The sequence below is a fragment of the Chlorocebus sabaeus genome, chromosome 3 (assembly GCF_047675955.1).
Source record: "Chlorocebus sabaeus isolate Y175 chromosome 3, mChlSab1.0.hap1, whole genome shotgun sequence".
NCBI classification, from domain to species: Eukaryota; Metazoa; Chordata; class Mammalia; order Primates; family Cercopithecidae; genus Chlorocebus; species Chlorocebus sabaeus.
In genome coordinates, this window is record NC_132906.1 from 8,545,777 (window position 1) to 8,563,767 (window position 17,991).

The 17,991-nt window shown below is 44.0% G+C and overlaps 1 protein-coding gene across 8 annotated transcripts in view; it reads left to right on the forward strand.

The window, feature by feature from the left end:
- The window catches only part of MTUS2 (microtubule associated scaffold protein 2), a 636,712-nt gene that overhangs the window by 556,548 nt on the left and 62,173 nt on the right, over positions 1 to 17,991 (forward strand). For 7 of the 8 annotated variants that reach the window (XM_037986864.2, XM_037986863.2, XM_073013118.1 and 4 more), the window contains one exon: positions 12,555 to 12,621. In XM_037986864.2, coding sequence (XP_037842792.2) covers positions 12,555 to 12,621 — 67 coding nt within the window. Of the gene's footprint in view, positions 1 to 699; positions 1,126 to 12,554; positions 12,622 to 17,991 lie in introns of those variants that run through there. The other variant, XM_007960041.3, reaches the window with a different exon arrangement.

Below are 17,991 nucleotides of genomic sequence, written 5' to 3' on the forward strand. Positions count from 1 at the left end.
ATTGTATATTTCTAAACATGAGAAATGTCAAGATTTCTCCTCTGAGGGGTATCAGGGCATATAAAATCAATCATGTAAATATTTGCTTCTTTTACTTTCAGGATTACATAAATATATTTTTAAATACCAAGTCTTTTTTGAGAAAGAAAAAAAAAAACAAACTTTTGCTCCCTGATGCTTTCCCTTTCTGATTTTTAACTGTGTGAAAAACTAGAAAGATCAAGTCCTTTAAGGCTTTTATGCCAGTTTGCCTAGGAGAAATACCTACCCCAAACCCCAATTTTAATTACTCAAGCCAGTTGAATGGTGTGTGTATGTCAGCCTAGGCAAGCGACTTCACAGTTATATTTTAAATATGAAGATTTCATCAAATAAGGCAAAAAATTTGTTCATGGCATGCAAATTAGAAAATGAGAAATTGGTGGTTCCCATTAGCAACAAATGTTCTGAGAAGAGTTCCATGGGAGGAGAGGCCATATACATCACGTTTATAAATATTTTTACTTCCCAGAAAACTAGGAGCTAGGATTGCAGCAGAGCCAAGCGCTGGCAGCCCTTTCGGGCGTCCCCAGGCAGTGCCCTGAAGCCCAGGCTCGCCTTTTGTGCTTCCTGCGTCCTCTCCAGGCGTGTCTGCGCGGTGCGGAGGCGCATCCCCGCCAGGGGAGGGCTGGGAGCGGCCGCGCACCCGGCGGAGAGCAGGCTGTCCTTTCAGGGAGCCGGCATTGGTAAATGCCCTGTGGTTATGCGACTATTGATTTGCCTCACCCTGAGGATTCCAGTGGCAAAGTGACCCTCCCTCCTGCCTGTCCCCTCCCTTCCTGGCTCCCGCCTGCCCTCCCTCCCGCAGCAGCAAGATCTGATCGCTGCCGCCCTGCTCTCCTCCTCCTCCTCTCATTCCTGTGCCTCCTGGATTCCTGAAGTTTAGGAGAAATAAGGTAGCGGAGGGGACCACATGGAAGTTGTGACAGCTCCCAGCGGCGCGCCCCTTTCGTGTGTGCCAGTACCTCGGCTTAGGAGTTGCCCGCTGACACGTTGAATGAAGGAGGTCCCCTTGCCTGCCAGCCTGCCGGGATGGGCCATTGCTGCTGCAAGCCTTATAACTGCCTTCAGTGCCTGGACAAGACGGTACTTTGCCTTCCCTCTCTCTTCTTCCCCCTCCTCCTTTGCAAGGGCAGAGAGAAAGCCGTGAGCCAGCCACCTCGGTGCCTGTGCCCCTAGCATGCGTGTGCGCTTTGTTGGTGAACAGGAGGCTCTCTTTACTCGTTCCAATATGCTGAATTGTGAGTAGTGTTCACAGAAACATTTGGTCTCACATACTCTGCAGTGCCTTACATAATTCTGTATTCCTGCAGTCTCAAATGTAACTGTTGCATTTGCCTGAAATAGTAGGATTCTGCTCCAACATCTTGAAATCAAAACTGCCAAGAGATCTTCGGAATATTCTCAATGCATTTTAATGTACCTATGAAACCTAAGACGTTCCGCTGGGGAATTCAGATTAGTTAGGCGTGTTTTTCTTCGCCAAGGGCTAACTTTGAAAGTTTACCACTCTTTTTTCAAAACAGCACTCATTCTTGTAATTTATATTCTTCACATCAGAGAAGAAAGCGCACAGTATCGTTGTTCTCTCTGTACTTCTTTGCATCACAGAGAGATGAATAAACATAGAGGTGAAAACTTAAAAAGCCAGAGAAGTTGAGGGTGTGTTCAAGTCTTCACTGGAGAAAAATTCACAGCCAGGGAACTGAAAATAGAGTATGCATGAGAATTATATAGCAATTCCAACACAAAGCCTTTCTTTGCTTTTGACATTTGCCTACTCTTGTGAGCTAGCAGAGGGATTAGGATATGCTTTTAATTTCATTACTAGAAATCTGTTGGCAATAACTCTCGTCTCTGTGAGATATTTTATTGTCATGCATATTTAGGTTTCTCCAAGATGCATGAAATGGGACTTCACAATTGAATTGTTGAAATTGCCTTCTTCCTACCCATGTGGGCATCAGCTATCTAGATTGCTTGAGATGTAGTATGTGACCAGGAGAAGGAAAATATGTGGCTTAATATACACGCTCATCAAAAAGCAGTCACTTGGAAGCATATTAGTTACCAGTCTGCTTATGAACTTTGACCTAAAGTAGGGTTACTTACCACCTAGGAAAATTAAACTGATACCTTAAAAGTCACTTACTAGTTTTGCTCCAATAGAAATAACCACCTCAGTGGATTTGGCTTTGCTACCGTATGAGCTAAAATATTTATATACACGTTTATGTGCTTTTAACAAAAAGAACTATAAAGCATTTGCGCTCAGTTGTCTGCACATCTAACATTGAAGTGATTAAACCTTTTGCGAAGTGGTCACAAAAGAGTATTGAAGCCTTACAACAGTAGTTATAATAAAAGGGAAAGATTTGCTACATGTAAAACAATATTATAAGTTTCATATTTCTAAATCCTAATACAAAAGTTTTAGAAATAGAGGCTGTAATATGGAGGCCTTTTGGTTTGAGAAAATATGTTTCAAAGGGAATCTTGTTTCCCTATTTTGTTTAAATCAAGTTCTTGGAAATGATTATCCCTATGTCATTCTTGAATTCAGAGATTTTGGAACATAATTTAATGTTATTTCATCTCTCTAGCAGTATGATGTTTGAGTAATTTTCCAGTGTTTTAGTTTTGAAACTTCCAGTTCAATACAAATTATTTTTTACTGGTGAAAACTTTAAAACTTACACTGCCTTTACCAGCTTTTTCATTATGTTCACACCTACATTTCTTGTCTTTTCTTTGCTATATTTCAGAATAGTATTCCCATTTGAAGTTTTATACGTATATTTTCGTAGGTGCTCTTTAAATGAATTGAGGACTTTCTTTTTAAATTAAAAAACACATTGTTTTATGTAGTTGCCTATTTTGCAGAATAATTTCACAGGCAGTAGGCCAAAATCATTTATTTAATTGATAGTTACCTATTGGGACAGGTATTGTGTACCAGGAGCATGATAGGATTCCATTCCAACTTCAAACTCTAGGAATCAGAATTCCCAAATCCCACAACAAAGTTCTTCAATCTGTTAATCAACTCTAACAACCCCAATGAGGTTGATACAGTTTAAAAGAGGCCTGGTAAAATTGTTGACAGAGTTGTTTCTGATTACCTTGACCTAGCTTCATAAACCTTAAAACAATAACCATTTCCTCAGAACTTCATATAGATCAAAATAGCAAACTTCATTTTGAGAAATCAAAACAATTTAACAGTTTGATCATAGTGCAGCTAAAGCTGTTCTGGAAAACATGGTGAGACAATTAAAGATACTTTCAAAGTAATCAGTTTCAGAGATCCGACTAAAAACTGAATATCAACTAAAAACTGTGAATATGAGGATGCTTATTTAGCATGAATTTATTAGGGGAAACTGGAATCTTGCCTAGAGTATATAATGAAAAAACTGTTAAATGAACAAATCGTTTAAAAGCTGTTTGTGCTTATGTATTGCCAACTTATAAAGACCTATCCATTGGAAATATTTATTACTGGTTTACTCTGTGCCTAGTTACTATTAGGACCATCAAATAATTCTTAAAAGGCATCGCCGGCCCTTATGTAGCTTACTGATAAGTGGTTTCATTCTATTTCTACCTTTTGCAGAGAACTTACAAGTGGGTAGGCAACAGTAACACACACAGAACAATTAAACATTAGCACAAGACTGGAGTATAATTAAGTGAAAATTATGTGGTACTGACCATACCTGTTTCTGGAATGTAGTGAAAGGAGAAGTCAGTCTAGAACCGTAGGCAAGGTTTCTTGGAAAAAGGGGAACATGAATTACACTTTGAAGAATGGGGTAGAATTTTATTAAACTAAAGAGAAAGAATGTATTCCAAGCGAGGAACACGTAAGGAGAAGTCTTTTAGCCTCATTTTATGAAACCTGAGAGGGGCAATCTCATGGTGAACACAGTGGGAGATACGGTGCATAGGGAGTGTGGGGAAATTTCCAGCCTGAAATCCAGACCCAGGTTTTTTGTTGGTTGATTTGTTTTTTGTTTTATTTGAGACAGGGTCTCCCTCTGTCACCCAGTCTGGAGTGCAGTGGTGTGATCATGGTTCACTATAAACTTGAACTCCCAGACTCAAACAATCTTCTCACCTCAGCTTCCCAAGTAGCTGGGACCACAGGCGTGCACCACCACGCTCAACTATTTTTTTTTTTTTTTTTTTTTTGGGCAGAGCTGGGGTCTTGCTATATTGCCCAAGCTTGTCTCAAACTTTTGGGCTCAAGCAGTCCACCCACCTTGGCCACCCAAAATGGTGGGATAATAGGTGTGAGCCACCATGCCTGGCCAAAGACTCAGGTTTTTAAACTTGAGCTAAATAAAAAGTAGGGATCTATCTTGGGCTTTTGAGCAGAGATGCAGTCTGTGGAAAGACTTGTATACAGGTATTTGAAAGGAATGGTATGACCCAGATGGATTCCAAAGGGCCCATTCACCTGCGGACTCAACCTGGTCCAGGATGAAGCCAGGAGCTCTATGTGCACAGAAACTCCTTATCCATAGCCTTCCTGAATTGATGGTGGTTAGAATTGTTGAGTTATTAAGAGGAATAAATGATAGACGTATAAACTAGAATACAAGCGTCCTTTTTAACCATATGAAATAATGAAATATAACTGGCAAGCAAACGATAACAAGCCTGATAAACATATTATTTCTTTTTAGAGTCAAAAGTCTAGCTCATAAGAAACCTTGATGAGAATGGAATCTGAGCCAGCGAGTTGTTCTATAAGAATCCAGTGGCCTCAGAGCCTACTAGGTTCATCTCCCATATCCCTGCTCCCCTGAAATGTTCCTGGCCCTGGAGACTCCCTTTCCTAAGCTCCCTTCACTGTCCAACTCCTCTTGTAATGGACCTGTTATTCCTCACATCGTGTTACAGATTCAGTCCGACAGCAAGACTTGCTGGTTTAGGTATGGTCCTGTCCCTTTAGGGGTTCATTTGCATATCTCTACCCTAGCCTTTTATGTGTTGATTCTAATCTCAGAGACTCGTCTTACTTACCTTGTCTCTAAATTCTTGGCAGGGGTGGGAGTGGGGAGAGGCACCTCACTGTTCCTCCCAGGTATGCGCAGGTGCTCTGACAGTAATACATTTGGGAGGGTTATTAGAGGAAGATAGAATCCAGAAAGGTCAAGAAACTTCTTAAGTGATACACAAATGGGTTAAAACGCAGGCAACTGGCTAATTCTCCTTTCTGCTGCACTTACTCTGGGACCAGAATTTCCCAGCATGACTTCTTTGGATCAGCATTTCTTCTCCTTGGCCCCATTAATCTCTGTCCTTTCCCATTGTTCGTTAGTAATCCAGGTATGGTGTGATATTCCCTTATTAACTACAGCCTCTTGGGAAAGCTAGATGTCTTTTTACCCAGTGTCTCTTCCCCACATGCACAAAGGCAAAGGCTGAAATTATGCATTTGTAGTCATGTTGATTTTTTCTAATATATGGTATGACTCTGCTCGTTTTTCATACGAGTAGGCACTGAAATGTATTGAAGAGTATTAAATGGGAAGGATACTTTGTTTCTGACAAGCCTATATGAAATTTCATTTCACAGCAGAAAAGCAGATCATTATACAAAAACACAGAGGCCCTAGTGTTAATTATATGTGAAAGAAATAATACTTATTGATTAACTCAAGGCATAGTATCAGTGCCGCCTTAAAGCTATAATAACTGAAATGAAAAACAAAAGGTCAGTCCACCTCCCATGGGATTTTTGCACAGAGCTATTATATGTTATGGATCTGGGCAATCTTCGTAATATTAGTATTGAAAGTGAGTGCGATAGCCACAAGAGGTGGTATGAAAACAAGTCAGATACTTGTGTTTTGTTGCTGTAACCTTGCAGCTGGTTCATTTTGAAATACAAAAGAGAGTGTTTTCCTTTGAAGATGAAGTTCTACCCTGTTGATTTTAAACCCTGATTTAAACTCATGGAGCCCTGGGTAAAAAGCAATCATGTTTCTCAGAAACGTGAGAAAAGCTTTAAACTTTTTGCAAGTTAGTGTGCATGCATGTCATATTTGAATTTTTTTAATTCACAATTTTAACAGATCTGGATGTTTCCTCAAATACCTGAATTCTATAGATCTCTTATTTAATTTCCTGTTGTGGTTCGATTGTTTAGCTTGGGAAAAAAAAATGGCCCAGCTCACAGGGTTGGATTTTCCTGATCTGCACGGATTTCAGAGCAGGCTAAAAATATAGGAAAGATTAGCTGGGAGTCTTTGGGCTTACATATGTATTTTTAAATTAACATATATATGTGTTTTCTTTTTTAAAAAAAAATCAAGGGCCGGGCTTGGTGGCTCACGCCTGTAATCCCAGCACTTTGGGAGGCCGAGATGGGCGGATCACGAGGTCAGGAGATTGAGACCATCCTGGCTAACACGATGAAACCCCGTCTCTACTAAAAAATACAAAAAAAAACTAGCCGGGTGTGGTGGCGGGCGCCTGTAGTCCCAGCTACTCAGGAGGCTGAGGCAGGAGAATGGCGTGAACCTGGGAGGCGGAGGTTGCGGTGAGCCAAGATCGCACCACTGCACTCCAGCCTGGGTGACAAAGTGAGACTCTGTCTCAAAAAAAAAAAATCAGGTGGGGAACAAGGAGCTGATGAAAATCTGCAGTGAGTTTTATGAAATTGTCCTCAGTACACCTGTAGCCAACCAAGAGTTCCTGCCAGGAATTTCATAGACCAGAGGCAGAATGTTAGAGGGAAAAGGGGGCCTGTCTGATGGGCTGACCAAAGTTCCCAAAAAGTCCCAGATGCTGTTTTGCCTGGGGTGCTCTCTGCATATCCTGCTGCTCTCAGTTTAAATCTCCAAGACAGCCTTGCCCTGCTGGGTTAGACCACAGTGTTCTGTAATTGTTCATCCATTTACTGACTCTCTGGAAGTCAAGCTTCTTGAGAGCACAAATGTCTGCCAGGCACATAGTAGGCACTCAGTGAGTATGTGTTATTTGGTGTACATTTCCTATTTCTGGATGAACTGGGGTAAAAGTACCTCAAATTTACCCAGCATTCAGTTTTAGTAGTAAATAGCTGTTCTGTTGGTTTCTAATTTGAGGAGTGGCACAGGTGGCTGATACGCAAGCATAGAATCACACAGATGATGCTAACAAGGACAGGCGTTTTCACTTCCCATTACCACCAGCTTCACGGGGTAGCACCAACCATCGGAAGAGATAATGCCCATTGAGCACACATGTTAAAATAACAGAGTATGGCAGGCTTGCCTGGACTTTGGCCACACATCTGATTGCTTGAGGTTAATGGGATGATTAGTGGGTTGTCTGCTCTGCAAGGCTGCTCTAGCAAGGAAAAGTGAAAGGCAGTATCCCCGCGAGTTTGTGAAAAGTCTTAGATGGGGAGCCATGTCTAAAAAGAAGTGGAGGCTTCACTGTAGCAGATTTGCAGGGGTATGTTTAGGGCAAGACGTACAGGGAGTGAGCTGGATGTTTCATGGGAGTAGCTTGTCTTGCATTTCATCTATGAATAAAGAGATAGACCACGCCAGAATGAATGGAGAACGCAGCGTGCAAAGGAGAGCGGTACATGACCAAATAAAAGAGGTAGCTAAGAAGACACAGCTGCTGGTTTGGGGCTTAGATAAATGTTCTTAAAGTGTCAACTTCCAGTTAAGCCTGTCATAGAATAAACAGAAATTTTAGAGGGATGGCCTTGTTAGGCTTTGCAATTTCTGGACTATATCACCAGGACAGTTTGGATGATTAACGCTGAGTTCTATTTTTAGCCCTCTTGAGTGAAAACAGGAGCTCATGTACTTGGCACTCGTTGGGAATTTTCCACTCATCCCCTGTTTAGAGAGGCACTGATCTAACCCTGGGCCCTCAGAGGAGGCCTTGCTCATATTTCAGTCAACCCACGGTGTCATCACCCAGACCAGGCATAGTTTGGGCAGCAGAGGGGATTAGAGACTTGAGATCCTTTCCAAGGGAGTCCTCGGTGTTCAACAGAACCTATGGGCCTTGCAAGATCACACTGGATTCTGTTGAACCATGATGGATGGAGGAATAACTTTTTGAGGCAAAGAACAGTGAATGGAAGATTCCTTTAAGTTCACTCTTGCCTAAGGAACGGTGTTCCTGCAGTCACAGCTATTGACTCATTTCATTGCAGGGTAGCACTACGTCATTCTGGTTTGGCTTGCAGAAAGCAAAAAGTAACTTACTCTATGCAGAGAATTCATAAATTAGAAGAGTTGATATCCTTTCAAAAACAAGCACTTAGGGAAGAAGGGCTGTCGCCAAGCTGCACAGGCTGACCTTAGCGAGCCAGAGCTGAGCTGTGCCAGCATCTTCAGCAGCAACATATTCAGAGGTCATAAGACAGCATCCTTCTAGAAGCTGGTGGGGAAAACTAAACTCTCTCAGAAGTTATAGCCCAAGTAGGCTATGGCGAAATGGGTCCAGACGCTGCAAACAGACTAACGTGCAACTCACGAATCCACATCCAGGACAGAGACAGGCAGTTCAGGCTGTGGAGTGGGATGTGAATGCAGCCAGGGCATTGTTCCGTGGAGACAGAGTAGTCAGGAGCGGACCCTGCCTCTCTCCCAGTCAGACATGAAAAGCTTCTTGGTAGTAAGTGCTCAGATCCAAGCCAAGGCTCAGTGCAATTTGGATCTTGTTGCTTCTATCTAAGTATGGCTAGGAGGGGAAATCTTGGTGTGCTCATGTTTGATGAAGAGTGTGGACATTGGGTGGAAACTCTTGCCTTTGCCATTTCCTGGTGGGTTGTGCAGGGGCCAGGCACTTCACCATGGAGCCCCAGTTTCCTCCTCCATAAAGGGAAATAAAACCCGGGACGCTCTGGACAGTGTCTCGAGGAGTAAATGATATAAAGGGCTTACTTGACATTGTGCCTGGACTACAGAGAGTGTTCAGTGCTGGACAGCATGAATCACCTGTGGTAATTAGTAAATAATACTTAGCCAGAACTTGCCAGAGTTAAGTTATTTTCCTTGACATTTTAGTCATCAGGTTTGTTGCTTATCTTTGGCAGCCAACCCTTCCTTGGTAAGCCATCTAATGACTATAGTTTGGAACTGGCTGGTTTTAGAGCCTGAACTTGCAAAAGGGTGGACGAGGTCATTTTCACTGGGTCTTCGTGATCTGTTTTAACAGCCTCTGCTTCCCCAAATGGAGATGATACAAGGTCTCTAATCTCACTTCTATTTCCTTTCCACTTCCTTGCCTATCTCTCCCCTTCCTTTCTTTACTTGCTTTTTTTTTTTTTTCCCCCCCCGGTTCTCACTTGGTTTCCATCAATCTTATTTGTGTTCCTCTTAAAGCAACAGATGGATGGGGAAGGCCTGGCCACAAAGTATCAGCATTAGCTTTCAGCAAAGTGATTCAAGTCTGAAGGTCTTCATCAGCAGTCTCCCTCATAGTCGGCCCCACACCTAAGAGGCCTGTCCCTCTCACAGGGCCTTCCAGCCACTCCTTCCCCACAGGCCTGATTCTTCTGCGACTGGGAGTGTGGACTGACCTTTTATGATGTGAGAGATCCCTGGGGCATGACTCTGTTAACGTCCAGCAGGGGCCATGACAGGGAGCTGAGGGAAATGTTGGCTTTGAGTTAGAAATTAGAGTTCATTTGTTGTTTTTGTTATGTTCTGATTGTTCGCTGCCTGGCCCAGTCTACGTCTTTGCAACTCTCATTGCTCTGAGAGTGAACGCTGTGTAATGCTATTTCTGGACTGATAAGCATACTATTTCAATTATCTGGCTGTGTTTAGGAATTAGAGAATGTGAGTATTCAAAATTATTCTTGACAGTAAAAGCAAGTTAGTTTTTCTACTAGGTTAAAGTTATTTCAGGGTCAATACCGAAATTAGCGCTCTCCAAAATACCAAATTTGCTTAACCTACAGGAACACATTGATTGTCATCTGGCCATATTATGCTGCTGTTAGAATGAGCATATGATCCCTGTGGTCTGTCTGATTAGAACATGTTCCCTGTTCTGGCTTCTCCAATCTCTGAATCACATCGAAAATTAAGCAAAATCAAGGCAGACCAAGAAGGTTCTTACAAAAACAGAGCATAAGGCCAGGCACGGTGGCTCACACCTGTAATCCCAGTACTGTGGCAGCTATAGATTGGGCAGATTGCTTAAGCCCAGGAGTTTGCGACCAGCCTGAGCAACATGGTGAAACCTCATCTCTACTAAAAATACAAAAAATTAGCTAGGCATGGTGGCATGCACCTGTAGTCCCTGCTACTTGGGAGGCTGAGGTGTGAGGATACCTTGAGCGTGGGAGGTGGAGGTTGCAGTGAGCCATGATCACACCACTGCATTTCAGGCTAGGTGACGGAGCGAGATCTTGTCTCAGGGGAAAAAAAAAAAAAAAAAAAGGATAAGACTGATATGAAATTCGAAATGCATTTAGATAATTAATATGGAAAAGCACCTGTTATATATAGGATTTTATCCAGTTGCAAATGAAATACAAGGAAAGAGAAATATAGTAACAACTTACACTTGTATGAGCTTGCTAAGTGCTGGACACTAACTACATCACATACATTAATTTAATGCTCATGACAACCCTGCATAGCGGGTGTGGCGTTAGAGTAGGAATATTGAGATACAGGGTAGGATTAGGCAAGAAAATACATGCTCTCAGATGTAACTGTTAGCTTTGAAATTCAGGGAAAACAAGGATGCTATGGACTGGGATGGAAGGAGAGAACTTCAGAAATGAGATGGGAGGTGTCCGTTGGGTCTGTCTTAGTCTCTTTGGGATGCTATAACAAAATATCATAAACCAGGTGGTTTATAAATAACAGAAATTTATTTCTTACAATTCTGGAGGCTGGGAAGCCCAAGATCTAGGCTCCAACAGATTCAGTGTCTGGTGCTGGCCACTTTCCTGTAAACATTAGAACCTGGGCTGTATCCTTACATGGAGGAAAGGGCAAGACAGTTCCCTGGGATCCCTCTAATTTTATTCGTGAGGGCTCCACCCCCATGACCTGATCACTTCCCAGAAGCCCCACCTCCTAATATCATCAGCTTGGAGGTGAGGATTTCAACATGAATATTAGGGGGATTTAGGGGAACACATACCTTCAGACTATAGCAGGGCCCATTTCCCTCAGGGGCAGATCTATTGCTACATTTTCTTAAGGAAACCTATTAGCTAATAATTTTTGACTCCTGTGATGAAAATAGCTCTCAGTGTATTATGAAAATAGGGTTTTGCCGGGAGGCGGAGCTTGCAGTGAGCCGAGATCACGCCACTGCACTCCAGCCTGGGCGACAGAGCGAGACTCCGTCTCAAAAAAAAAAAAAGAAAATAGGGTTTTATTTTTGACATGATGAATATGATGACACAGTTTAGCAAATGCCCTCTGGATAACCCAAGACCCTCCCACCAACCCAAAGCAGCACACTTGTTACCCGCATCTCAAAACAGCACACCGGAAACAATATTGTGAGAACGGTCTGGTCACATTCCGCACACGTCCTTCAGAGGCGCCGAAACCAAAGGCAACGGTTATTAAGGAAGAAAAAACATTCTCAAGGCCCCAGTGATATGCATGCTAGGTATTTGGTCCACATTTTACTCAAAATTCACTCTCTGGAAATCAGTTTGCTTTGAGAGTCTATGCTACAGAATGACAGATACTTTCTTTGAAGGCCTGTATTTTTGGTATCTCAAACTTGAAGAGAATTTATGTAGCACATCTTTTCTGGTAATTGTGAGTAATAAAATCATAATATGCTGTTTATGGTGACTCAATAACACAGATTACAAATTCAGCGTATCTTCAACTGCTTCCCTACTTTGAGTTGAAAACAACTTAGCAGTCATTTAGTTATACGTGGCATTTTTTGCACTAAATGGTATTTCAAGCTTAAGGTTTCCTCTTTTTTCATCTATTGATGCTGACAGTGGAACAAAAAACTTGGAAACCTTAAATGTTGTTGGTCATATTACAAAGAGAAGTGTTTCATGCTAAGCCTTCTGTCCTGATCTTTATTATTGATTAAGTAGCTAATCATGTATGGACAAAAGGGTAAGTGTAAAAAACAGTTGGTAAAACAAGCATTTGGCCTTCAGAGAAATATGGCACAGACTTTTTTAATGGTTGGAAATCTCATAGTAGTGATAATAATAAACACTGTATAATAATATATGGCAATAGATTAATGCATGGGACATAAATATGCAAAGAATTATTGCAGGATGATATACAAGAGTGTAGTCCAGACAAAAGCACAACCACGGGTGTTATTAATATTATAATGCTAGCTTTGCCATTTGAATGGGATACAAATGAATGAGTCAGACTTGACTTCGTAAGTTTTTATATGCTTGTATAATGTGAAAATTATCTCCTTAAGGACTAGACTTATAAATATTTGCTTAATATGATTCATTAATTAATCATGTGAAAGTGCTTATCTAGCATAAAACTAGGGGACTCTCGGTATCCGTTTTGTTTTTTCAGAGTGAAAGTGCCCTTGTGAAAGAAAAAGAGCTGTCAGTCGAACTTGCAAACATCAGGGATGAAGTTGGTAAGTAGGGCATTGAAAATGAGGAGCATAAAGAATGTCTTTTCCTGATTCCTATGAATGTGTAACAAAAGCAATTACACCTCCTATAATAAGCCAGTGCAAACCTGCCTAGATGAATGAAGTATCTTGCCCATCGCAGTGGTGGGCTGCTGCGGCCTTAGCAGGGAACCATAATTTTCACGTCTCTGCTGTTATAAAGACAGCTTCCTAACAGTTCACAGTGGAACTCATCAGTCCTTGACTCTGCTATTTGCAGACGGCAGCTCATACACCAGTCTGCATTGATCCATCTGGGTCCCCTCTGATAAAGTGAGGTGCTGTCTGTAAGACGCAGAGGTTCCATGGCTTCCTGTCACTGTCTACCCCGTTGTGAAATACTCTGTGATCTAGAACAAGGTCAAAAACACAAATCTGGTTGGATTAAAAATATGAGAGTTCATGTTGAAATTTCTAATCTTTGGCTGATGAAATGGTTTGGTTCAGTCTGGACCATAGAGACCTTACAAATAAAATGATCCCCAAACCCTGGGGATGTGGCTTTCACTGTAGGTCAAGGATAGGACTAGATATTTGCCATGTTCTCATTGCTTGATCCCATTTTCCTTCTTGACCATCTGTTGTTCTCTTTCCCCAGGAATCAGTCAGCAAAGCTGAAATACACATGGTCTGTTCCCATTGCCCACTATTGTCTTTATCAGTGAGCACTTCTCCTCCATCTAGTGTGGTTCTGGGAATAGGCCACCATGTGCAGGTGTGGCTTCCTCTGTGAGGGGATTGGAGCAATCTCAGGTGTCCTTGGCACATAGCCAGCCATGCAGATAGGCAGAAGGCTGGACTTCCCCGGGGACCACAGGCCCTCAGGTGTGCAGTGGACAGAATAGTGAGATCCAAGCATAGCCTTCCCCAACCCTTTGTATTCCTCTCTCCTTTCGTTAAAATGTTTTCTTTTTCTCCCCTGTGAGTTCTGTGACTTCTTTTAATGTTAAAGTAGGTCTGCAGTGGTCTCTTCTCCTCTCTAAGGACAGCAGGTGCTTGTGCGAAAACAACAAATAGCAGGCCCCTTCCCAGCCTCGCTGGTGTGTGATCTGGAGCAGCAGGACCCTGCTACTGCTGCAGGGACACCTACACCCAGACACCACTTCTCCCCGGCCAGGAGAAGCCCAGGGCTTGACGCCGGTTATAAGCTGCTTCCGACAGAGTCAGCTAGGAAAGGCGGGGTGTGAGGAGCCCTGGGAAGCTGAGGTTCATGAGGGCCGTGTCTGACCTGGCTGGAAGGAGGAGCGGGAGGGGTGAAAGTGGCCCCATGCCCCGCAGACTCCTGCTGGAAAAGTCTCATCCTTCCTTTTCGCCATTGTTGTTGTTTTCCTGGAGATTGAGCCTAATTTCTGTGTGTTGGGTATCACCCCAAGCGGCATTCACAGGGACAGCTCCAGTGATGACCTCATTGCCAAGGCCGCCGTGGGTGAAGCCTCTGTGCCCCCATCTGAGTTTCTTCACCAGTGTGGCCACCCCTCATGATCCAGATGCCCACATCTGGCCTCAAAGACCAGTGTTGAGAGTGGCCCCCACTTTTTCCTGAAGGGAAACTCCTGGTACACTCACTGGTGACCCTGCCCAGTGCCAGGGACTGTTTCCGTTCTTCTCTAAGGAAGGACTCACCACCGTTCACCCATGGAGCCATGGGTCCCATGTGATTGGCTGCCCTCCCGTGCATGCACACATTGTACACACATGCACACACACACACACACGCACACACACGCGAGAGCTGTCCTCCTCGATGACTCCCATGGTTCCTTTAAAAGGACCTTCCGCCTCCTTCCACACTGATGGAAACTGCTTTATCAAAAAGGAGTTCCTCCTTCCTCACCTGATGAACTGCAAAGACCCCCCTCTGCACCCATCCGCTTTAGGGCCTGCCCTCAGTTGGAGGTGACTCTGAGGCCTCTGCTCCTCAGCGAAGCTGCCAAAGAGCAGGTTTCACCTCTGCTGGCCTTCAGGTCAGTTCCCAGGGAATGTGGAGGTGGAGACAGCTGGGAGATCTTGCCTTGTCCCCTACTGGAATCTGCCCTCCACCTCGTAGAGGTAGAGACCCTTGGAGATGGTCCCTGATGACACTGCAGGGACAACTCAGAGGCCTAGGGTAGAGGTTCCAAAATTCTCAATTCACAGTGACCACAGTGTCTCAGTAACTTTTTTTTCCACAGTCTCAAGGCCAAATAAATACCTCGCAGCTCTATTAAGGGGTTAGGTCTAAGCCACTTAAGTGTGTATGTCCTAACAACTTTGTGGCCGTTTGAAAAACTGAACATAAATGGAAAGAAAACAATATATTTTTGTTTTATTCTTAAGGAGCCACAATGACTTGCTTGTGACTGGGCCGCACACAACTTCTCAGACCTTGGCATCGGATTGGATAAGGCTGTCCTTGTATCTTGGTTCACACTGATTTTCACTGCATACTTTTTATCACAGCAGCAGCCAAAACCTCAGCTTTGCAAAGATATGATATCATCAAAGGGGATGAAGTGTGAGCTAATGTTGAGCTAATGTCAAAACTCTGAAACCCCCAAACCAGGAGTTCGCATGGTATCCCCCAGGGAGGCAGCATCGGTGTGTTTCCCTTGGGAGTACTAATAGAAGAAACCCTGCAGTGCCCTGTGATTTGCTGCAGTGGCCCAGGGTGCCTCAGCACACAGTTTGCAAACCACAGGCTTGGGGACACTTCCCTGCCCTCAGAGGCCGAGAGACTTGAGCATGAGAAAGGTTGGATCTTCAGAGACTCAGGAACAGAAAGATGCTTGTAAGTTATGGTACAGTTAGAAAAGTGTGCGGTGTTACCCCCTGTAATGTATAGCTCCTGCCGCCTTTCCTCCTCTTTTAGCAAGATATGTTGGTCTCAGTTAAGGGAGTGATAGAAAAGCATTGAATTGTATGAGGACTGTCAAGTCTTGTAGCCCTGAAATGCTAGAAGCCAATCCCTGAGTGTGCTTCTCTATGAAATAGACGAGTTTCTGGGGGGTTCCAAGGCTTGGCAGTTCTGAGCATGGGCTTTAGGTTCAGGTGGGGTGAGCTGGTAGACCTCTGTGTCCCACAGGTTCCCCTTCATAAAATGGAAAGTCAGTTAAAGAAGATAGTGCTGATGAAGCACTCCATCGGGGTGACTCTCCTAACTATCCGGTGTGTAGCACCTTGAACCCAAAGATAAAAGATGGAAATTTCCACTCCAGGGTGAGTTTCTCCCTGGAGAGACTTCTGCACTCCCCGTGGGCAAGCTGTGGCTCTGAGGGCCCTGTGTCCCCTGATGCAGTTGGGTTGGGTGCCAGGTGTGCCAAGTGCAAGGCTGCTTCTCTCTGTGCTTTCCCGAAGCTTCTAAATGCAGCAGGCACTGCACAAGGATTACATTGGGTTTTGGGTTTAAGTCTTATTTGATTTCTGCCTAAGTGCTAAGAATAGAACCAGAATTATCTGCCAGATGAAAAAGCTACTGGAGGGAGGGCGGAAGGTCTTGGCAGCACTACTGCCTGGTTCCTTCAGCCCAGCTTTCATCCCCGGCACACACTTCAGCAGCAAGCACCCAGTCCACAGCTGAGATTGCACTGGTGAGAGAACAAAGACGGAGGGGAATGTGGGGATCAACTGTCAACCGTAAGGCGCATAAGCTCTGGAGTCTTGACGTGCAATGTATTCTCTTTTTGGGAGAAGAGCACTGAGCATGCAAACCTGGCTTACGGGGGGCCCAGAGAGAGTAGTATGGCCAGTCCCTTCCCCTTAGCAGCAGCCCTGTCCTAAGTTAAGGCTCTTGTCAGCTGAGTCTAATGGGAACTGGAGGTGGAGGGATGTGGGGGGGACATGGAATTTTTAAGGCTCTGATTTCAGACCAGGAAGAAGGGAAGAAGATGCAGAAAGTCAGAATAGTTAGGTGTATTTATTGCAGATTCCAGAACAGGGCTGCCCTGTCTCCCAAATCTAAAAATTGCTGCTTAAACTGTTTCATATCCGTTAAACTGCTGCCCTAAATTCCACCAATATCTGTTAATAAGTACCCATCCATTGTCCAAACTTTTGAGGTGAATAAATGCAATCAAAAGCTTTAGCATCTGGACTGAGCACAGTGGCTCACACCTGTAATCCCAGCACTTTGGGAGGCCGAAGCAGGTGGATCACCTGAGGTCAGGAGTTCGAGACCAGCCTGGCCAACATGGTCAAACCCCATCTCTACTAAAAAATAAAAAAAAAAATAAAAATAATAAAAAAAATTAGCCAGGTGTGGTGGCAGGTGCCAGTAATCCCAGCTACTGAGGAGGCTGAGGCAGGAGAATCACCTGAACCCAGAAGGCAGAGGTGGCAGTGAGCCGAGATTGCGCCATTGCACTCCAGCCTGGGTGACAAGAGCAAAACTCTGTCTCAAAAAAAAAAAAAAAAAAATACAAAAAACTTTAGCATCTGGTCAGAATCAGCTTTGTCTGTGTTTACAGGCCTGATGCATATTAGAGTCACCTGCAGTGATGCCCTAGGCAACAGAATCAAAACATTTGAAGAGGAGGCCTAGGCCATTTTTTTAAAGCCCCCAGCTGTTTATTAAGTACAGTGAAGTTGGAGATTCAATGAACTAGACTGAAGGAACAGGCGGTTTGATTTGGGCCAGGGACAGGGTTGAGGCAGGAAGTACATCAATTGGGATAGGCCTGGGAGGGCAGGATCCCATTATGGGAGGCCCTGGGCAGCAAGACAGGCCAAGGGAGAGCAGCACAGGTGGGTGGGGAAAGGTGCAGAAAAGGAAGATGCGAAAGACAAATCACACCTGTTTGGAGATTATTCCGAGGCTGGCCTGGCTCCTGAGAAATGGCAAAGGATATCCCTTTCCTTCACTCCCGCCTCCTTCCTTCACCTTTGCCTGTCTGCCTGGGGGACTCAGTCTTCTCAAGTCAGCTACCCTCCTGGTTAGATGGACTTTGGGGAGCAAGGCATGGAAAGCAATCCCCAGTACATTTGCAGACACTGACCTTTTATACCTTCCCATTTGTGACATCTCTGGTGGTATCACGACTGAATCTTCTAGAAGATCCGTAGTTGGACTAGTGCCGTCTACCAGAGACTTGAAATGTGTCCTCACACACTGGAAGAGAATCTCCAGTAGTCTTTAAGTAGGAATTTCCTGGCAATTGATTTACAAGTAAACCTTGAGAACATGCCCTAGTGAGTGCTGTTTTCTCATGCCCAGGGTATGGAGGGTTTCTCCATACTGACGGCCAATTCTTCCTCATCAGATGAGTGTCCAGTGATTCCATTCAGTTCTGACACCAAGGACCCAGTGTTAGTATAGTCCCCCAGGTTGAGAGCTCAGTCCCACAAGACCATGTCCACCTC